Source organism: Dicentrarchus labrax, unplaced genomic scaffold (assembly GCF_905237075.1).
Source record: "Dicentrarchus labrax unplaced genomic scaffold, dlabrax2021, whole genome shotgun sequence".
Taxonomy (NCBI): Eukaryota; Metazoa; Chordata; class Actinopteri; family Moronidae; genus Dicentrarchus; species Dicentrarchus labrax.
Genome location: NW_026136715.1, coordinates 27,708,050 through 27,730,540, shown reverse-complemented (window position 1 = coordinate 27,730,540; position 22,491 = coordinate 27,708,050). Strand labels below are relative to the sequence as shown.

At 42.3% G+C, this 22,491-nt stretch overlaps 1 protein-coding gene across 3 annotated transcripts in view; it reads right to left on the bottom strand.

Moving 5' to 3' along the window:
- flna (filamin A, alpha (actin binding protein 280)) overlaps positions 1–22,491 on the bottom strand; it is a 50,402-nt gene that overhangs the window by 7,019 nt on the left and 20,892 nt on the right. Inside the window, exons 4-40 of one of the 3 annotated variants that reach the window (XM_051426333.1) lie at positions 21,165–21,262; positions 20,065–20,212; positions 19,656–19,774; positions 19,486–19,563; positions 18,263–18,425; positions 17,931–18,131; positions 15,016–15,153; positions 13,966–14,092; positions 13,747–13,883; positions 13,425–13,621; positions 13,233–13,346; positions 12,993–13,136; positions 12,790–12,913; positions 12,320–12,480; positions 12,122–12,212; positions 11,320–11,489; positions 10,960–11,077; positions 10,351–10,463; positions 10,089–10,238; positions 9,650–9,968; positions 9,044–9,217; positions 8,781–8,943; positions 8,524–8,684; positions 7,811–7,978; positions 7,191–7,314; positions 6,935–7,091; positions 6,660–6,849; positions 5,634–5,657; positions 4,882–5,129; positions 3,611–3,685; positions 2,758–2,857; positions 2,315–2,455; positions 2,086–2,214; positions 1,620–1,793; positions 691–852; positions 365–568; positions 115–267 (exon numbers count right to left, since the gene is read on the bottom strand). In XM_051426333.1, coding sequence (XP_051282293.1) covers positions 115–267; positions 365–568; positions 691–852; positions 1,620–1,793; positions 2,086–2,214; positions 2,315–2,455; positions 2,758–2,857; positions 3,611–3,685; positions 4,882–5,129; positions 5,634–5,657; positions 6,660–6,849; positions 6,935–7,091; positions 7,191–7,314; positions 7,811–7,978; positions 8,524–8,684; positions 8,781–8,943; positions 9,044–9,217; positions 9,650–9,968; positions 10,089–10,238; positions 10,351–10,463; positions 10,960–11,077; positions 11,320–11,489; positions 12,122–12,212; positions 12,320–12,480; positions 12,790–12,913; positions 12,993–13,136; positions 13,233–13,346; positions 13,425–13,621; positions 13,747–13,883; positions 13,966–14,092; positions 15,016–15,153; positions 17,931–18,131; positions 18,263–18,425; positions 19,486–19,563; positions 19,656–19,774; positions 20,065–20,212; positions 21,165–21,262 — 5,457 coding nt within the window. The remainder of the gene's footprint in view (positions 1–114; positions 268–364; positions 569–690; positions 853–1,619; positions 1,794–2,085; positions 2,215–2,314; positions 2,456–2,757; positions 2,858–3,610; positions 3,686–4,881; positions 5,130–5,633; positions 5,658–6,659; positions 6,850–6,934; positions 7,092–7,190; positions 7,315–7,810; positions 7,979–8,523; positions 8,685–8,780; positions 8,944–9,043; positions 9,218–9,649; positions 9,969–10,088; positions 10,239–10,350; positions 10,464–10,959; positions 11,078–11,319; positions 11,490–12,121; positions 12,213–12,319; positions 12,481–12,789; positions 12,914–12,992; positions 13,137–13,232; positions 13,347–13,424; positions 13,622–13,746; positions 13,884–13,965; positions 14,093–15,015; positions 15,154–17,930; positions 18,132–18,262; positions 18,426–19,485; positions 19,564–19,655; positions 19,775–20,064; positions 20,213–21,164; positions 21,263–22,491) is intronic. The other 2 variants (XM_051426335.1, XM_051426334.1) reach the window with 2 other exon arrangements.

Sequence of the window (22,491 nt, the reverse complement as noted above, 5' to 3'; positions counted from 1 at the left end):
AGACACAGACACACACACAGACACACACACACACACACACACACACAATGATTCAGTTTAGTAATTCAGAACATTGCTTTGCTCTGTAATCCCTGGCTGTCTTAAGGTAAATACCTGGCACATGCTGGTCAGCGAACTTGATGTTAATAATGTAATTTCCTGGTTCAGTTGGGCAGTAGGTGACCTTACAGGTACCATCCTCCTGGTCCTCAGTGTTGATGTCCACTTTGCTGGGGCCCTCAATTGACAGGCTAAGGCCACCATAGCCTGTATGGAAGAAACATGTGAGTAGCAAGAAAGTGTGAATGAAAAGTGAACAAAAGTAAAAAACTACCACATTAAAAGTTTTTAATCGAGCATGTACCTGCGTCGCGGGTGTCGATGATGAACTCGGCGGGCTCAAAGGTCCTGGCCTCACTCAGGCCCTGGCCACTCACACGCACACGGCTGGCATCACCAATCTCTGATTGACTGATCATAACAGAAATGGGGCTGCTAGGAATATGGCGACCGTTCTTCTTGATGTTCACCAGGTGCTCTCCAATCTCCTTGGGTACAAACGAAATGCCTGTAACACACACATGCACAAACCAGGAGGAGGGGTATTTAAAACAAGGATTAAAAAGACAACAGCCAAGACTTATCTTTTCAGTCGATTCCTCCTTGCTTATGTCGGATGCACACACTCACCAACATGCCCGTTACGCAGCATCTTCAGCAGACAGGGCTCCTCGCGGCCTGAGGGTGTGGTGAGGGAGGCGGTCAGCTGGCTGATGTCCAACTCTCCAATGTCCAGTGGGATATCAGCGGCCGAGCCCACCTTTAGATGGGACATCCTCATGGAGTCATCACCTGAAGACACACACAGGGACAGGCCAGTTAATTCAATTCAATTTTATTTGTATAGCGTCAATTCCTGACAGAAGTTATCTCAGGACACTTTTCAAATAGAGTAGGTCTAGACCGAACTCCTTATAACATAGTTAGGGCCCAACCCTTTCTGTCATGCCTTCCTGATGTGTAAATTGACTGCATTACGTCTTATCATTATCTCTTTACAGTAAACCTATATATGTGGGATAGGTAGGGACGGGAGTTGAGACATTACATGAATAGCTGTTGGGGCAAAACTTTACTAGACTGCAGCTAAATGCAAAAACTCATGAAACAGTAACAACAAAATAACTGTTGCGAGTAGTATTGTGGTTAAACAGAAGCTCTATCTCTATAGGGATCCTTTCCATAATTTTGTCAGACAGAATGACAATGTGAGCCTGTCACTGGTTAATACAAGCACTTTTAGTGGATGTTCTTTGATGGTGCATTTGTTCCCAAGGATTAGCCAATGTTATATGGCAGACATCGCAGCCTGTTTAATAGCTATTTTCTCATCAAACTCTGAATTAAAAAAGGTTTTAGTTTGTTTCTCTCCGTTTGAAATGTGTTTTACGATTATCTACAAGGTAAAATTACCGGTTTTGTTAATGGAGCCTGGTCAGCCGTAGCACCCATTGTATTGGTCTGTAGTTCAAAAATCTAGTGGCAGTAAATTTCATATATATATATATATATATATATATATAAATAACATTTAAGGACTTGAGAATAGATGATATTACCAGTAATCCTGGCAGAGAAGGGGCTGCCTGGGATGTGTTTGTCATTGTATTTGACCAGAATGCTGTAGTCTCCTGGCAGGACGGGCAGGTAGGACACAGTGCAGGTCCCATCCTGGTTGTCCACACAGCTGATGTCCGCCTTGGATGGACCCTCGATGGCCAGAGACAGACCACCTACAAGAACATGATACCAACAGATGGTGTTCTGTGTGACTATGTTTGTCTTTCATTGTTAATTTTAGCATTCTGCTTTCTTTCTCATCAGTTGGTGGTGGTGTTAAAGTTTGAGCGAGCTGGTGTTACTGCAAAAATTAAATGCTGTGTAAAATGAATGCAAGTTATTGCTGCAGGCATGACTTATTCGAGTTAGAGATGACACAGTATGTGCGTCTCCATGGACTCAGTCTGCAGCAGCCTGTGTAGAAATGTACAGTCAGGTGTATAATGCCATTTGACTGCTACATACCCTCTCCAGCATCTTTAGTGTTAACAGTGAAGACAGAAGGCTTGTTGACAGTACCATGGATGAGGCCAGGGCCATAGGCACTGACATTACCACTGTTCATGTAGTCCACATAGAACTGTAAGGGGCTTCCTGTGAATGACAACAGAGAGACGTAGAGGAATGACTTTCATGCACTTTTCATGCAAGTTTCTCTTGTATTTCTGCAAACACTTCAGAGGCTAAGTTCTACCAGGGATGTGAATGCCGTCGTATTTGATGTCCATCTCATGCAGGCCGGCCTCAGTGGGGGCATACTTGACAGTAACGGTGCCGTCCTTGTTATCTGTGATGTCAGGCTTGGCCACCTTGCCTGATGGCATTCGGACCTCACCTTCAGCAGAGGGCAGAAACATACAGTCAGTCAAATAATTGATTTAAAATACTGCTGTTAGTTTCAAAAGCACTGAATAGGCTGTAGGTTCCCAACCTGGGGGCTGGGGACCCCACTAGGGATCGCCTAAGATTTACAGGGGGTGTTTTTTGAGGGGTGTAAAAGAACTTAAAAAATATAGGCAATAGACCTATAACTCAGCATTTTGTTCATTTCTGTGAAGAAATAAAATTGTTACTTTTAAAGTTTAGATTATTTTTTAAGATATAAACTTTGAAGACCTTGTTATAGTGCAGACTCACCTGTGATCTCTCCCTTCTGGATGGTGAACGGGATGACCAGGTCAAACGGTCTCAGCCCTGCCACGTCAAGACCGTTCATTCCCATAGGTCTGTCTGTTGCCTGGGAGACAGAGGTCAGAGGTCAGATACATTGTCTGTGAAGAGGTTGCGGTGACGGGTTTGGTCACAGTAACAGTGTATGTCACAGTCAACAGTGCAGGACAGAGGGGTAAAAGCTTCCAAACACCAACAAACAAAACGGGATGAGACAATCATGAAATGATGTGACTGACAATGGAGATGACAATGGTGATCATGGTCAGGATGATGACACCGACACAAACTGTGAGAGAGAATGAGATGAAGACAAAAACACTGCGAGGGAGAATAAAGAAGTTAGCCATTTTGTAAAATGTGGAGCGGCTGACATTCACACATTGATGATTCTCAAAATGGCTGCTTTTGTCTCCCAAGCGAGTTGACATGGAGCACTGCTGAACAGATGCACTGCACAATGAGTTATATTAAATATTTTACTTCCAAATTGCTATGTTGCTGAATAAATACTACACATGTGCATATATTTTGCAACACTCAAGTGAGGAATATTAATGTGCCTTTTTTATATTGTGCAGCTCTGTTGCACTGTCCATGTGTTTTAAGGAGTCCTGTTTATGAGGTGGAGGGAGTGAAATGAGAGAAAAGCACCCTTAGAGATGAAACACCTGCAATGGGAGACAGCAGACACTGACGCAGGCTGATGAAGGGAGGCTGTGTATGATGATTTAGATGAGAGAAAGGGGAAGAGGAAGGGGGTAATAGAGGAACAAAGATTTGAGGGATAAGAGAGGCTGGAGGCAGAGGTTTTAGGTACCCAGGGCTGTTGTGCGTAGTACTGGGGCATTTGGCTCTGCTGCATGAGCTGGTCTGATGGAGCTCCTTCCAGTGCCTGAAGGGGGGGTGGGAGGTGGTGGGTAGGGGTGGTGTAGGGGATGGAGAGGGTAAAAAAAGATGGAAGGGATTGGATGGGAATAAAACAGCAGTCAGAGTGATTTAGAAAATGTCTTGCGCCACCAGGACCCTATCATGAAGCTTCTGTAGGGAGAAACAGTGTCAAGGATCTTTGGTTCATGCAGCATCTCTCACTCACACCTTTACACCACACACAAACAGAGCTAGGTGTGGGTTGGTTGCTGTGTTTGTTATCATAATACATCCAAGTTATCCTGCCTGTCAAAATCCTAGAATCACTGGTCACTACCCAGCTGAAAGCACTGCATCCTAAGTCAACATTAATCAGCTTTTATAGCGTGTGGCCTGAGAAATTTATAATAAATATTTTCTAATCTAATCTATGATCTTAGCTGCTGGACTTGCCCTTAAAGACTTAAGACTTGCCTTTGATCCAGATGTAGTTGTTCAATATTAAAATAATAATATTTAAAAAATTCATCTATATGCAGATGATACTGTTTTATACTGTGTTGCTGATTCTGTCCATTAAGCCACTGAGAAATCAGAACCTTACTTTAATGCACTTAAAAAGAGAGACAATTTCCCTCTGAGCTGTAGAAGAAAAAGTTTTGAGGAGTATATTGACATCTGAATTAACTTTTATTAGTCTGTGATCCCCCTGAGATAGTGCCTTCCTTTCCACATTTAGTTTTGGTTGCTTACTGTTTACGGACATTAAAACACACCTAGCATTTAGAATTTTCAAGTAGTAGTGAATATGATAGCTTCCAATGGGGAAAAATAACTGTCTTTTTAGAGATTTCCTAAAAACAGTCTGAAAAGTCACTAAGCTGGCAAAACTGAACAAGGGTACTGGAAAGTTAACACACTTAAGGCTTTCCTTAACAAACCGAAATAAATTAAGATAAATAGGGAATAACAATACAACAACAAAAAAGGACAAATTTAAGATATTTTCTACCCTATATTGCCTTGGTACTTTTTCAGTTCGTCTACACACCAAAGAATGTGTGGTTATATCCTAGCCTCTCTTTAACATCAAGACCATTCTTTATAATTGCTCTCTGCTTGTCTGTGGTTGCTTTGAATGAGACTGAACCTTTTTTACCAACAGTTTTTAGAAAGCTTAAAAGCTTTATAGCCAGTAAAGGTTAAATGCACATCACTCACCGTGACTTGGAAGGGACTGTTAGGAATGTGCTCCCCTCCAAAGCGGACGCAGATGACATACTCGCCGGGCTGCGGGGCCGTGTAGAAGATGTCAAACGTGCCATCCTCATTTTCAACAACGTCCACGTCGAGCTCCGCCCCCTCAGGCGTGCACACACTGCATGTCACTTTGCCTTTCCCGGCAGCCTTGGCGTCCACAGTGATGACTGTCTGTTCGCCAATCTGGATTGTTGGGCCAACACCGGCACCTTAAAAGTTGGGAAGAAATGGTCAGAGGTCAGATGTTTATTCATTATTATTATTATTATATTTATTATTATAGTTATTTTATTACTATATTATACATATCATATTTATGTCAATATTCAGCATGCACATTCCACAACCATGAGACCAGGTTAAAGTATGATGAGATCTAGTCATGTTATTTCCATCTACTGTATGTTGTTACCAATGACTCATATGTTATCATCATACAGTTTCCATGTAGAACTGAAAGCTAGATTAGCCATTTCCACCATGCCATCCTACCTACTCTGTTAGTCCATTAGTTTGTCCAATGTCCAGAGAGAGAGAGAGAGAGAGAGAGAGAGAGAGAGAGAGAGAGAGAGAGAGAGAGAGAGAGAGAGACAGACATAGAGAGCGATAGATAGAGAGAATATCCTATAGAAAGCTGGTGCCACTATCCTCCATGCTGATAGAAAGGAAAGAAAAGGTAGAGTAGTTCCTCTAGATTTGTTTAGTGGGCTTACCTAAACCGTGACCGCCGATTGAGACTGAAAATAGGAACGGTGAGAAGCAGGGGAGCGAGAAAAACAAAAGTGACAAATAAAAGACAGTCAGGTGGGGGTGGGGGTGGTGGGAGGCAATAACTGTGCTCCGAACACTTGGATGAAAACAAATGGTGATGGTGGAGTGTGAAGCGAGGGGAAGGGTGGTGGTGTGTGTGTGTGTGTGTGTGTGTGTGTGTGTGTGTGTGTGTGTGTGTGTGTGTGTGTGTGTAAAGCAGGGACTTGGGTGAGGGGGAGTGTCAATGAGGAGCACAGCGTGAGGAACACAACATAACAATGTGAGCAGCAGGTACGCCGAGAGATGAAATCCTAAATGGCTGAGACCGTATTTTATCACACTCCTCTGAGGAAGTCTTACTATAATTAAAGTTATTTTATTATGGGAGAGTATTGTTTGTGATAACACATCACAGTTTGGGAATACAATTTATCTTTAAGAATTATAATTAGAACTGAACATTAGTTTTAATTTTTTCCTAATAAAAATAGATAAATAAATAAAAAATAAACAAACAAACAAACAAACAGGGAATAAGTCTCTGTTCATTTTAAAAGGAATTGTTTCAGAAGATAGATAACACTCTCATGTCTGTTTCTACATATAAAGCCAGAGCCGGCAGTGCTTAGCTTAGCTTAGCGTAAAGACGCTAATGGTCAGCTGTTTCCCCTTGATAGTTAGCTTATGCTAAGCTAAGATAATCGTCTCCCGGCTGCAGCTTCATATTTAATGGACATACAGCAGATTTGCAGAATTGCAGAACCATAAAATGTGGTCAACATGACACATCAACATGAAACATCTGGGTGCAGAAAGACTGTCAATCCAATGGTACAGAGATGACAGCATAAAATTGACCAGCAATACAATGGATTTTGAATTAAACAAATTGTATAAAAGTCCAAGTATTGCTAACTCTTCAATGTAAAACCAAATTGTATAAGTAAGGTTTATCCCCACCATTCAAGAACAAACACTCCTTTACATACCTGTGACAGTGCACTTGCTGGCGTCTCCGGAGGGCACGGCCCTAATACGGTAGGGTGAGTATGGGATCTCATCCCCTCCGTACTTAATGAGGATGGTGTATCTGCCAGTCATGTCTGGCACATAGGACACCAGGTAGGTCCCATCATGGTTGTCACGGATGTTTGCCTTCTTAGGCTTCCCTTCTGGGTCCTGTAGGGGGGGTGGAGAATTACCAAAGTTTGACAGTTACCAAAATAATAAAACTCTATCATGAGCATCACAGGCGAGCACTCACTGTGATCTGCACTGCCAGCAGTCCCTCGCCTGCGTCTTTGGCGTCAATGGTAAACTCGACGGGCAGGGAGGCGGGCACCCCAGTGGTGTTAAGGCCGGGTCCGCTGGCACGCACCTTGCTGGCATCGTGGGTGGGGAGCACCTTCACCTTGTAGGGGCTGACAGAGGGAGAGTAGAGGAGCTGTATGAACAGAGAAACTGAAGAGGAGAAAATGTTCAGATGCTAGAAAATGTTGACGTGTGCCTTTGTGTGTTACCTGCGTGGGATCTCCTCATCGGCATACAACACATTAATGGAATAGGGTCCCTCTCTGGTGGGAACATAGTTGACTGTGTGAGTCTGGTCACCGTTATCCACCACTTCCACAGGCTCCACCACACCTAAACAAATACACACAAACACAGGTAGAAACAGAAAGATGTTAAATAAGTGTTAAAATTCTTGCTTAGCTTTCTTTTTGTATATTACAAAACACAAGATTTAATTTGTGAATTGATCAGAAACATTAGAAGTAGAGCCCAATATATCGGTTATTGGTCTATCACAGACATATTGGCATGGTAGCAGTATAAAGAATGCAGAAAGGCATGTCGTTTTTTACAGTACAGATGTTTACATATTTATTTTATTTTATTTTATTATTTTCTTAGTGTTTATTTCTAGGATCAGTTGACAATGTAGCCAATATGTTAAGTTATTTATCATGTTAAATGATATTTAATTTAAATATTTAATAAAGTTATTTGTTTAGAGTCTCATTCCAGTACAAAAACTCACTATATCAGCCACAATATGGGTAATCGGTAAATGTTTCCCCTCTAAAATCAGTCTCAAAAAAACCCTATTGGTTGGGTTCTAATTTAAACAGACACATACCTTTGGGTCCTTGTACCCGGACCTGCAGTGGGGCCACACCAGCTTTGGAGGCGTCCACTGTGAATGCCTGAGGAATGTTGGCCCTGACATTGTTGCCCAGGCCTGGACCCTGGCACTTCACCTTGGTGCTGTCAACTGTGTCACTGACTGGCACCGAGAATGGACTACCTGCGCAGACAAAACATCAGAAAAGTTTTTTAAAAATGTATTCTAAAGTGCCCTAGCAGTTTAGCAAGTCAAAATGTTAAACATTTTATCATATGGAAAACTCCACCTCTACTTTTTCCTCTCACATGAACCTGTAAAGACTATTATGTAAGATTTAGTGGCATCTAGTGGTGTATTTGCAGATTGCAACTCCCTCATTTCACCATCTACTTCCAAGTGCGAAAGAGAAACTACGGTGGCAGCAAAATGCATGAAAAATGCAAATACCCGTATTGAGAGCTACTGCTACTACTCTGGGCTACTGTAGAAACATGGAGATTCAAGATGCAGACTCTGTAGCCAGCTTCCTCTGTAGATAAAAACGGCTCATTCCAAGGTAACAAAAATCCAATAATTCATATTTACAGGTGATTCTACACTAATGAATATTATATTATATTATATTATATTCCTAAATGTTACACACTGGACCTTAAAATTCTTTTTAAATAATACAGAATACATCATGACAATTATGTATTTTTTTTTACATTGATTATTTATACCTTTGATGGGCTGCCCTCCGTAGGTGATGTTGAGGTTGTATGTGCCAGGCTCGTATGGGACGTACTCGACACTGCAGCTGCCATCCTTGTTATCAGTGCAGGACATTTTGGCCTCTGACGGACCCTCCATTGCCAGACCAAGACCACCAGTACCTGCTCCTCTGCAGGAGGGAGGATGGATGTTAGACATACAAGCAGGAAACACTTAAGTAAAATTAGCGTTTTCCACCTTCCAGTCAATATTCTCTCTCCTTTACCGGGTTTCCACGGTGAACTTGTTGGGCTTGTTGGTGATGCCACCTTTCAGGCCAGGACCATGCACGCGGACACGAGCTGGATCACAGCCTTCGGTAACGGCAATGCGGAATGGACTTTTAGGTACTGGAGAGCCATCATAGCAAACTTCCACACTGTGTGGGCCTGAAGCATACACACAATTTAAGACCACTTCAAACTCATGTATGGGAGAATCTGATAACAAACCTACAAATGCTGCACAAACTAAAATTTGTGAACTTGCCTTCCTCATAAGGAGTGTACTCTACGTTGTAGGTTCCATCTCCGAGGTCGGTGATCAGAGCGTCTGTGCGGCTGCCAGACGGGTTGCTGATGAGGGTTTTGATGTGGTCACCTCCGGCCTGTGTGAGAGCACGGGCGTCCACAGTGAAGTCTGTGGTCGCCTCGCGGAAAACACCTAAAAACACAGGACAGGGGACATGCAGCATGTCGTTGAAAAGCTTGTACAGGCTTAGATTACCCTTTTAGGGATGCACCAATCCAATACCAGTGTAAAATCTGCACACCACATCATGTGGAACTCAGTAACTAAGAATTTTTATGTAGGGTAACATGAGGTCAGGGGTTGCGGTGTTACAATGACAAGAAATTGTATATCATCTGGCTGATACCTGTCTGCTTAAGACAGACCTGTTAAATTAAGATTGACCTTAATGCCAATCCAGTGGATCGAATTGATGCATCCCTAATTACGTCATATAAAACTTGCAAGATATGGAGAATGAATAAAGCAACATTTTCATAGATCTAAATTCATTAAATATAGTGTCCAAAACACTAAATAACAATTTTGTGAACATAAAAGCACATCTATAGCAGGTTATTTTACCTTTGCCCTCCACTCCTGGTCCAAACACACGGACTCCACTCGCGTCAACCGCAGGCTCCACGTTGAGCCGAGCAGGGAAGTTGGGCACATCCTGGCCACCGTAGCGGATGGTGAGAGTGTACGAGCCAGGGTAGAGAGGGATGTAGGTGATGGTGTAGGTCCCGTCTCCGTTGTCCTGGATGTGAACCTCGGCCTCGGTGCCACTGTCCGAGATGATCTCGATGGTCAGGTCAGCCGGGCCGGCGTTGGTACAGTCCACAATGAACTCCCCTTTCTCCCCAACCTTGGCACGCTCCAAGCCTGGGCCAGAGCAGCGTACCTGATAAGGAGGGAGGAAGGAGAGAGATAAATGATTACAAGTGTGTCGGTAACAAAAATATTTTACATATTCTATTCTTTCCATAGATGTGTATACAGTCTGTAAGTAACTGTAACAAACCTTGGAGGGATCTGAGGTAGGGTAAGCTGTGGGGGTGAAGGGTGATCCAGGGATTGGCACTCCATCATAGGTGAGATCAACCTGGTATGGCCCCACCTCCCGGGGGATAAACTTGACCTGACTGGTCTCTGGACTTAGCCCTGGCTCAACCTGGAACAAGAAATATGAACATATTTTAATAGCAGGATTTTAATAGTACATAATAAAATACATATCAAATATTTACATTTTCTGCAGAAGAAAATTAATCCAAATCATAAACCTTGCTGGTCACTGGCTTCCCTGCTGGTCCTGTCACCTTGGCAGCGACCTTGCCCTGACCGCCAGCACCCTTTGATTTGACAGTCACTTCCTGGTCTTTGCCTACAGTCATCTCTACGATTACACACAGAACAAAGAGAGCACTGTAGATCTGAAAACAAACTGACAAGGTGTTTCATATGGGCAACAATGAGAAGAAATTATGAAAAGACAAAAATACATAGTATTTTACTCAAATGTCAATTATTTTACTTAGTAATCAAAATCCTGAAGGTATGAAGTCAGAATTTAGATTTAGCTTAAATTATGAAAAATCTAAATATAATGACTTCTTGTTTAATTTCATTTTAAAATCTCAATTATTATTATCAATCATGCATAACTTTTCATCTATCTTTTTCTCTTCCTGGCAGCAATGAGCTTCCATACATACAAGAGAAATGCTTTAGGTCAAGAGTAACAACAGATCATTTTCACACTCCGTATTACAAACAGAATCAAAAAATGACAAGCTCTGGTTATGAATGAATGTTTAACACAAAATGATGCTACATGAGGGTTGAAATCAAAAGGTATGGAGGTACAAGAGCGACGACAGGAAAGTACGTACTGTCTCCCAGGCCTGTGACGTTGACCTTGCTGAGGTCCAGTGTGGGTGCCACAGCAACGTTGAAGGGACTCTTAGGAATGTGATCTCCACCGTAGGTCACGGCAACTCCAAGAGGACCCTGGGGCAGGAAGGGGAGTGACGTAGATGTGATCACACAAATTATTATGCTGGAAAGGGTAGACAGAATAATGCTGTTGCTGCAGGCCCCCATGCAATCTGCGCCCGCAGAATTACAACGCCTCCGCAGAATTTAAACAAGTAGAGAGTAAAATATTCTTTAAATATGTGTGCAGACAGACTTATGGAAAAGACAGTAACACTCAGAAGGTAGCTACAGAGGCTGTGATTCTCCCATCTCACCTGCTGCACAGGTGTGTATTTTACAGTGTGTGTGTTGTCGTGGTTGTTGATGATTTCAAAGTCCTTGACAGCCTCTCCTTTGGTTGGGCCACTGAAGTTGCAGTCCAGGTTTGCCTTTCCTGCTCCTTTAGTGCTCACAGTGAAATGAGTAGGCTTGTTCAATTCAACACCTGACACACAGAGATAGAGAGAGAGAGAGAGAGAGAGCGAGAGCGAGAGCGAGAGAAAATAATTACTATGTTGAGGGTCAGGACAAAAATGAAGTATTAAATCGCAACATTTTTATATTAATTTCTATTTTATAAAAGCTTTGAATGTTTTTTTTTAAGCATCCAATGCCTGCTAAATGATAATTCTCATAGGAAATACGCTTTTTGGTTTTTCTTTTGTTCCATTTGGGCTTGATTGCAATAAATTGAAAAACTGTGATCACCACTATAGTATTATAGTAAATGGACAGAAGCAGGTGCAAATTTAAATATAATAATGATAAAAATTAACTGGTTATTAAATGGTTATGAAACCTTATTTCTGATGCCTCTATATGAACTACATAAACAAATAAGACCATCAGTGACAAGACTAGCTATGTTGATACAGTTATTCTTAATGCCTGTCACCAGGTCAGATCCCCCTGAAATCAATGACACAAGGTGGTAGAAAAACTACCACCTTTGTCCACAGGGGCTGCCAGAATCAACACACAATGAAAGTTCCATGCAGGGGCTTTAAATATAATATGAAGATAAATAAAAATGTGTAATGTGTGTAATTTAACAACCTACTTAACAGGTGTTCTTACCACTGCGACTGAGTCCTGGTCCCTCTGCCTTGACTTTGCTGGCATCATGAGAGGGATCTACTTTGATTCTGATGGGCGTCATTGGAATAGCCTAAACAACAAACATCAGCGATACTGCGTTCAGACTCTCACATTTTAACACACAATACACTCCTCCTACAAATGCACACTCTTCTACAAACAACGCAAGATCCAAACCTGGTCAGCAAACAGGACCATGATGGTGTAGCTGCCTGCTCCAGGAGGAGTATACTTGACAGTGAATGTATCGTTGTCATTCCTGATGATGTCAAAGTCAATGTCCGCCTCTGCAGGTCCCACCACTCCGGGGGCACACTTGATCCCTATGCTGATGTCACCTGAGGACAGGAGACAAAGTCATCATAAGACATTAATCGTTTCAGCCATTGTATGGACTTTTATACTTTTCTTTTATGTTACAGGTTGTTTTAACAAGCACAACACATTCCACTAAAGATTTTCATTTGAGTCTACTAAGAAGAAGAACCAATATTAAAAAAAAGTAACAGCTGGCAAATCCAACCTGTTTCTGATTGATCAAAAAAATTACAGATCCAGAAAACATTCTGTCATTGGTAATGCACTGGTAGAAAATACTGTGCTGTGACTTATTGTGTGCAGGATACAACAGTGTTATGGAGCTTTACCTTGACCAGCCTCTGCGCAATCAACGGTGAAGTATGTCGGCTCGAAGGCCTTGAGGCCGGTCTTGGCAACTCCAGGTCCTGACACCTTCACCTTGTTTGGATGACAGCCTGCTCCGATGTTCATCTGTGGTCAAAAACATAACAGCTGAAAAGACTTTCCTGAGATAAAATGTCCTTTGTTTAAACTCTCTGTGTGTACTCACCCTGAACGGGCTGTCAGGGATGTTGACTCCTCCCCAGGAGACCATGGCAGTGTGTTTTACGGGTTTACGTGGGGTGTAAGTACAGGCGTAGGTGCCATTGCCATTATCCTTAACCTGTACATCCACAGGAGTACCTTCGCCATCCTGTGCAGATGTGGAAAACCAAAAGAATTAAATGAGACAATATTCCAAAGTGGAAGAGATCTGTCAAAAGTGTTTAAAACATGAAGCAGGCCCTACCTGAGCAACAATCTTCAGTGGAGCTTTTCCTCCTTGCTTGGCATCGACTGTAAACTCAGTGGGCTTTCCAACAGCCAAACCACTGCTTTGAAGGCCTGGACCATGCGCCTTAACCTGGAACAAACACACATTCATCTTAAGAAAATTATTTTTACACTGAAAGAAATAGCCAGTGTCCATGTCCCTGCATACCTTGTCGGGGTAGAAGTCTTTGCCTGGTGGGTTGACAATCTCAGCCATAAAGGGAGAATGCTGGATGTCTTCGTTGTTGCAGAGCACGTGCACGGCATACTCCCCAGGCTCTGTGGGCCAGTAGCGCACATCACAGGATCCATCGCCCTTGTCGTCACATTCAATTTTGGCTTGAGATGGACCTTCCACAGAGAACCCTAAACAGGGAGGAAAAACCAACACAGCAAGCTTAGAAGAGCCGTCGGTGAGTCCAAGAAGGTAAAACTTTGGACTTCAGGATTCTTACTGTGTGTTACCGCTTTCATCTCTCTGGCTTACTTACCCAGTGTACCGACGTTGTCTCCAACGGCCTCCACCACAAAGTCAGCAGATTTCCCAACAACACCGCCCTCCAGCCCTGGACCCCAGGCCCTCACCTTCTGCTGGCCGGCTTCAGCGCCAATCTTGACCTCAATGGGACTAAACAGAGCAGAGGGATCAGCCTCAGTGACAAGTCCATGCAGTTCAATTGCTGTATTTGTGTCCATCCCAGTGTTTATACCTGCGGGGGATGTGTTGTCCGCCCCAGGTAATGGTGATGATGTATGTTCCTGGTGTGGTGGGGTAATACTCAAATCCGTACACACCATCTCCGAGATCTTTCCTTTTACAAGGCTCCTCAAGACCCTCTGTAAACACAGCACCAAGCACTTTTAATGGACGTAATTTGACGGTGTTCAATTGCCTGCAAGGATTACACTGCAACCCATTATGCGGCCTTCAGCACTCTCTCAATACTGGATCAAATTCAAAACCTGACACAAAAACATGAGAAAATAAAGTCCAGGCTGAAAAATACCAAAGTTACCCTTTAAATCTACAATAATTTAGTCTTTGACCACTTGGGGGCAATGCAACAAGCTTTAACCACAACGTATTATTAAAATAAATTAAACTGTTAAAGGGTTTTTTGGGAGTTTTTCTTCATCTGAACTGAGGGTCTATGGAAAGAGGATGTCATGGGTACAGACTGTAAAGCCCTTTGAAGCAAATTTGTGATTTTTGGCTATATTAAAACAAGACTAGGTTGAAAACTAGTATATGCCTGACTGTGAATGGTCAATGCGCTCCTAAAGATGAAATTGAGGAATGTCTGGGCCTCGCTGTAAAGCTTTGTTTATGCTCAGTGCAGTGTCCCCGGTGCGAGGGTACACGCACCAAAATTGCCTCTCCCCTTTCCTTTTTTTCCTCATTAGTTCAAACAGGCATCTGTAGAACATGACCTTAGTTCATTACAATACAACTGAGAACTGCCACAAATACTAAAAAAAAAAAAACACAAATAACTTAATAAGTAATCCAAGTGTTCTTGTCTTTAGACAGTAGTAGAGAAGATATTTGTGTAAACCAGCAGAATGAAATTGTTAACAGGATATTCAACCTTTGCATAAAGAAGCTACTATATGCTACACTATGTTCATCAGCTAAGAGCTAACTTTGTCTGCACTTTGGTGCACACAGCATCCAGATATTTAGAGTTTTGTTTTTAGAGTGATGTGTAGAGAGATAACTCAAATGGCAACGATAAAACAGTGTTTGCAATATAACTCACTGGGTCCCTTGATGGTGACTTTGAGTTCTCCGGTGCCGGCTCCTTTGGTGTAAACCTTAAAGTCTGCAGTCTCCTTCACCCTGAGGCCCTTTGGCTGCAACCCACGACCCTTAGCTCTGCACAAGCTGGGGTTACATGCTGTGGAGAGACACACATAAAGAATGAGAGAAAAACAAACACAGAGAGCAGCTCTCTGTATTCTGACTCCAACATTATGACCACATGTGAGTTCAGTGGTGGTTTCAGTGGGGAGAAGAGGAATGAGGTGCGGGATGAATGATATGAAACCAAAACAATTTCCATCTGAACGGTACATCCATCATTTTCAAAAAGGATCAAGGGTTGCTGGAAAGCTCTCGGTGCTTTTCAATTGTCCTTTGCCGCCTTCCTCCTACCCTCCACCCCCCTCCCATGCCTCTTATCCATCTATCTTATTCCGCAGAGTGAATTCAGAGACCACAGGAAAGGAAGTGAGCCTCACACAGGAAGTGGAGTATCCTTCATATCTCCTGATTAAAAGTGTATAAAATAGGAGCTGCTGAGTCAGTTAGACGCCCTGCAGGAAGCAAAGGAAACCCCACAATAACAAAAGCACAAGATATTTTCCAGGGAGTGGGCTACTTGGCACTCTAAGATAAATAATAAATCTATAATTCATTATATCAAAACCTATTTTGATGTTGGCAGGTCATGTGTGCAGGTCTGGTATACTTGGCTGAACCACTGTAACACATTTTTGAAGCGTAATCTGCTTGGTTAAAACCAAGAAGAAGAGTTTTCTTTTCAGGATAAATAGAAAAACGTGAAACTGAATCAGATCTCAACACAGACTAATGTTTGTGGTTAAAATTATTTTTTATTAGGTTATCACAATTGGTAGCAAGTTCCTATACTTTCTAATAAGGCACAAAGAGTTCATACTGAATGGCTTTATTAATGGTTGATACATTTTATTTTTACTAATATTTTTATTAGCTATAAGCCATTTAAAAGAACAACGGTGGGGTAGCCTTGACTAATTTGACCCTTTGACCACTTATGTCTAGAAAAGGGTTGACCAAAATCCATTCATTATTAACACATATAGGAGCAGATCTGATGATAAAACTTTGTTTTATAACTGCATAAACAGGTAACGACTTTGTCATCCTGGCAAAAAAAAAAGGCCACGGGGACGCTGCTGGGAAGTAGCAGGGTGCATATATGCATACACACCGATGTCAGATCCCCTGCATTTTTGGTAGAAATTCCTCTGATAGTGCCTAAAATGATTGCCGTACCCTGATATTTGCACCATAACCATTCTAACCATCCAACCAAAACCAATGAAGGCAACAAGTACTAGCCAATCAGAGTCAGAGTAGGGGGGCCATGTGCACCGTGCTGCCACTGGGCACTGGTAACTACTGTCTTAGAGCAGTAGAAGAGCTGATTATCAGTAGCATTTACCATCATCCCATGTGCCACTTGTTGCCACAGTTGCCACCGTTCAGCAAAAGCTACATGACATCGCTTTCAAGGAAGGGGAAACAATGCTATTTACAAACAATTAACCATTAATAACTCAGTTTCACAGTTAAAACGTATAAACCCATTACAAAAGGTGCCTTATTAAAAAGTGGTACCAAAATGTTTGGTTATTTATGTTATAATATTTTCTCATTTCCTTTTTTGAAGCATTCTGTGGTTTTAATACAAGTCGTCTGGGTTGGACACACCCAATGCAACTTAAAGGTTATTATCTCTAAAAGAAGCAAAGCTAATTACAATCCTACCACATATCTGTTATTTTAATCCTCAGAAAACATGAATCATTGTGCCAAAAGCTACAATTTAAACAATGCCTGTCATAGCGCATATTCTTTGGGAATTATGTCACTGTGTAAACTTTAGACCACTAGTGAGCTGGAAGAAATGAGGCATCTGTTTCCTGGGCAAATAGAAAACTGCTGCTTAATGGTGGTGTTCTTCCATCGAAATATGAGAACATGTTTGTGAATTTCTTCAAGTAAGTATACAGGCAGATGACACGCACGCACGCATGCACGCACGCACGCACGCACGTGTGTAAAATGAGCTAATAAGAGCGCCATCTTTTTTGCTTCCCATCTCGGGCAGGAGGTGCGGATCTACACTTACTCAACACTGAACAAAAAGCAACAAACAAACAAAAATAGGTGTGACAAGTCAAAGCTAATGTAGCTAGCTGCCATATAATCGCGATATTAGCAAAAATGTCATCACCGCAACAACTCTAGATATAAAGACCTTGTGTCGAGACAGAGACAAATGCAAATTATATGTAAAATAAAAAATGATAAACTCTTTCCAGTTTAAAAACAACTATATTCAAAATTAATATTCATGGAGGATGATTTCCTTGAATTTGGGAGAGTCAAAAGCGAGCTTAGTCACACACACACACACACACACACACACACACACACACACACACTATAGGATGACGCAGTGCAGTATCTACGTGGACACTCAGCTCACCCACTCATGCATGCAACCGCACACACACAGTGGGTACCCAAGAGAGATCCCAGGAAACAGGAAATGACAGCAGAAGGAAGAAGCCATTCCAGAGAGAGGACAGATACCACCAGGCTTCTATCAAAGAGAAGAAGGGAAGAAGGGAGGGGAGGACAGATAGAGAGAGGACACAGCATCCAATACAATGGCAGGAAGAGACAGCAAAGCATTACATTAGAAGAAAAACCAGCAGAGTGAGCAAATAAATAACATAGTCCTAATAGTCACGGAAAATATCATTTTGGTTAGGGGAAATTTAAAGCACAGAATGTAACAGTAAGCAAGTAACATCCTATACACAATAACTTATAAGCAAGGTTTCTCTGTGATACTGTGATAGACTAGTGCTGCTAAGGAATCAAGTCTACAACTCTTACCCTCTCCCACGGTGACCGTGAAGGGACTCTTGCTGATCTGACCACCGGCGAAGGTGACGTAGATGATGTGCTGGCCCTCCTGGGTGGGTTTGTAGGTGCAGCGATAGCTACTGTTGCCCTTGTCCTCGATGGTGCAAGTCACCGTGTTCTTCTTGCCGGCAGGATCCATGATCAACACCTCCACCTCGCCAACACCAGCACCTGAGAGAAACAGGCAAACAGCGGACATTTAGTATAAAAGGAGTCACAAGACACAACAAAACACATCCATGCAGACTTTCTAACCTGATGGTAAGCGGAGAAACCAAACCTCACATTGCCTGTGTCATTACCTGCTGTGTAGACGTCAAAGTAGGTGGTCTTGTTGGCAATGTTTCCTGTGGGCTCCAGGCCTGGTCCCTGAGCCGTGGCCTTGCTGGAGTCTCCCTGAGCCATTCCAATCTCCACCTCGAAGGGGCTCTTGGAGATGTGCTGCCCTGCAAACAATACTGTCACCTACAAAGCAGAAAGAAATCAGTGAACCCTCGCTTCTCATTTATAGGATCTCTGCAGGTCAATGTCTTTAAAAAAGGCCTCAGAAGGCATTAAAAGGTTCTGAATTTACAATGTCTTCAATATTTTCTGTGCTGTTGGCAGTAATGAATGAGTATAAAAGTTTTGAAATGTCTTTCTATCTGATTACGGGTTGTTGGGAGACTTATACTGCTAGCTACAGGAGCTAGGAAGCTCATCATCTTATAATGGGCTGTTAAAGTGTTGATCTAGGCAAAAAATAGAATAAACGCTTTTTAATTGATTAATCCATCTATATATTTTATGTGACTCATCCAAGTCCAGATATCATAAATTTTATGAACTATATCATTAGGAATTTTTGCATTGCATTTCGTGCATGGAAACACTAAAAAAAGCGAAATAATATTATTTAATATTACATATTATCGTCACCATATTGTCCCCTAAAATTTATTTTATAATTTTCTTTAAGAGTTATTTTAAGAGCATGCAACATAGAGGTATTTTAGAGGAGTTTCTCAAGTGTACAGCTGAATCAAGACAGCAGGCATAGATTTTAATTACTGTCGCTATGTGCAGTGTACAGTAGGTTGTATTTCGTTAAGATGCTCTAATGTTTGGAGGCTGGGACTTTTTAATTTAATTATTGATGATTATGATAACTGTATTGAAGTACAGCAGATGAGTAAATGTACTGTTACTTTCAAGCCAACTTGCAGCATCCCTGGCCTGCATTGTAAATGGTCTACATGGCCACGTGGCCCCTTATGCAACTGTGTTGAGTTTCAACTGAAACTGAAACTCTCCTATCCCTCTTCTATTTTCCTCATTACGTTTTTCCTCCCACCACCCGTGAAACGAAAGGGCAAGGGAATGTGAGGGGACAGACAAGAGCATGTCATGCAGCAAGGCAGCATCCTAGGTGTGTCTGTCTGTGTGTGTGTTTCAAGATGGATTCTTAAACAACATAATAATTAGATCGCTTACCATTCTCAGACAATGCACACAAACGGAACCAAAAACATCTAAAACAACTTACCTTGTGCATGCCTGTGACTTTAGGGATATAGAAGACGGAGTACGTGCGGTTCTTGTCATTGTTGGCTGTCACTTTAGCCTGGAGGAAATGTTCAAAATGTTAGTGTGACATGTTGACCAAAACAGTTCAAAGACAGTATCTCACAAGGATTTAAGTCCCCAGTGTCTCACCTCCTCTCTGTGTCCTGCAGGGTCCTCCACGTAAACCAGTACCTCTCCCATTCCTGCACTGATGGTCTCAACGGTGAACACGGCCTTCTTCATCACAACGTTACCAATAGGCTCAACACCTTCAGAGAGGAGGAGTCGCAGTACATAATGAATGTCCTGTGCATGACATGTCATGATCCTGGACTAACACACACACAGGACTGTAGGTGTGGGTGAGCTTACAAGTTAATCATCCCTGTTGCTCTAAACTGATCCAGCTGCTCAGCTAAATACAACTACATTTGTTTCCTTGTTGAAGCCTCATTGCAGGTGTGTGTGTGTGTGTGTGTGTGTGTGTGTGTGTGTGTGTGTGTGTGTGTGTGTGTGTGTGTGTGTGTGTGTGTGTGTGTTTGTGTGTTTGTGTGTGTACCTGGCCCATAGGCGCGGGCCTTCTTGGGGTTGAGTTTGGGTCGTAGGGGTGCGCCAGGCTTCAGTTTAGCCTTGGGGAACTGGGACAGGTAGGTCATGACTGAATGTTCATCCACATTGGGGTCAACGATCTCTTCAGGGGTAATCACCTAAGACATGGAGAGAAATAATTTCCAAATGAAAGGGCAGTTTTTTTTTTGTGGCATGTTTGCTGATGAAAGAGAAGAGAGGCTACAGCTGTACAGTCTGAAGCTGTGCTTGCTTAGTTGCCATGGAGCCTACTCTCAACAAAACTTTGAGGAGTTGTGATTTGGTGATTAGAACCACATACCAACCTCTTCCTCAGCTCAGAAAGTACCTGAGACAGACTCACACGCAAGCCACTCATACAGACACCCTTATTGTCTGAGTAACAACCCACAAAAGGTGGCAGGGGAAGGGACATAGACAGTTTCTGAGCAGAAGCAGAGCTGAAGGCGGAAACAGCAGCGACCACAGAGCCAACTGTCAGCACGCTATGCTGTGCCAGCTGCCAGCACTGTGCCAATCATGCCAACACATTGCTGTCAGATATTCAGCAGAGCGACCAAAACAACCAGCGCAGTGACACTACGTTTGGTGAACCTCTCTATTTAATGTTGAGCTTTTCATTCTGGACAAACACAAAAGTGGATAAAAGGTTTTGGCTGTGTTCTTCTCCGACAATCCACCAGTACTGTATGTTAATTAGATTCTGCCCCATGGGGGCCAAGGTGATTGGTGGATGAAAAAAATCCCCAAGCCAAAATAATGATATGTCACATATACAGTTGTTCAATCTATCAAGAAAGTTGCCAGGTTGGCAGCACTGGATGTTATGTGATTTGTATGCTTCACAGTAATAGTATCATGAACAGAGACGCAAGACAAAGTCAGCAAACTGATTCAGTTACACAACAATATACAGTAAGTCTCAAGTTTGCTAACATTAGCAAGCATTAGCTTTTGGCCATACAAGACCAAGTAAGGCTATAGCAGAATTCCTGGGTGTGTTGCTTATGAACGTGTTATTTCTTATGTCACAAGAAGCTTATCGGTCCATCGCAATAGTACTTATTTTACCTGTGGGATACCCAGCCAGTCGTCAGCTTGCTGCATGGCCTCACGGGCGTTGTCCACTGGTTTAGTCTGATCCCACTGGTCCCAGTCAGGACACAGACCTGCAGGAAAGGAAGCAGGTAAGATGGACTTTCTACAGGCAGCAGTGGGGCAATAACTCATCAATTAATGTGTTTAAGTAGAAACATATCATGATAAGGACATTTAAATGACAATATGACAGGATTGTGTAAACCTAAAAATGTTTCCTAAAATTTAAAATTATGAAAAACAGACACAATCATAATTCAGTATATAATAGTTAAACATTTGCATAGACGTGAATCTGAGAGCTTCTTGTGTTACAGCCTGTCAATGTGTTGACTCCAAAGTTACAGCCTTGACAACGTCCAGCAGATAAAGGAAGAACGCAAAACATGCTTAATCTTTATTTGAAGGTGAATCTGCAGCAGTAATTAGGTTCGGGGCCACACATCTGTCTCTGTGGTTTGTCAAGATGTCTGCCCCTGAATTCATCCACTGGATGTTATGCTGTTCCTTCCTTATCACACAGGCGTATCCTACATTTTAAAATAAAAAATAAAAAATGTGTCTGAGTCTTTAGTCTGGGTGTTGTTATTTTTGGAAATCTTATGCTGGAGGGGAATTAAAGCTTTTGTTGAATCCTTATCTCTGGCTCAAGGCTGTTGGTGATCCACAGGTATGCCAAACATCCTGAGCATGTAAACAGAAACCTCCTTCTTGCCTTACTTTCCTTCACCTACATCCCTCCTCCCCTCTGTCTCCTCATCTCCCTGCTCCTCCTGTCTCCTTTCCTAATTCAGCCATAATGGAAAGGTTCAGCACTACCCCTCATCCCCCTTCAGCTCGTCATCATTACTAGTTAGCGGTCCCATTTGACTGTACCTAGACTGTGAGCTTGTAAGTACAAGGGAGGTTTTCTGCTACGGAGCCGGGATGGAATATGTGATTTACAGCAGCTCTGACCAGGACTCCAGGGACGACAAAGACATGCCGGACTCAGGCAGGGAGGAGAGTTTGTACCTTGTTGATTTGTAAGCAACCTTACAGATCATCCATTGTATTTTTAAGTCTGCAAAGTTATTTATTATTATTATTAATTTTAGAAATCTGGTCTTCTTGCAGGATGTTTCGTCACATTCAGAATTATTACCACTTTCCTCTTAGCATTTAACAGGCAGCTGTTAACACAAAAAATTAGTTGACTAGTGGATTGAATTAACAGCTACTAGTCGACTAGGGGGAAACCCTAATGTATTTTCTTAATACGCTATATCAGAGCTCTTAACCTTCAGAGGTAGATGTTCTA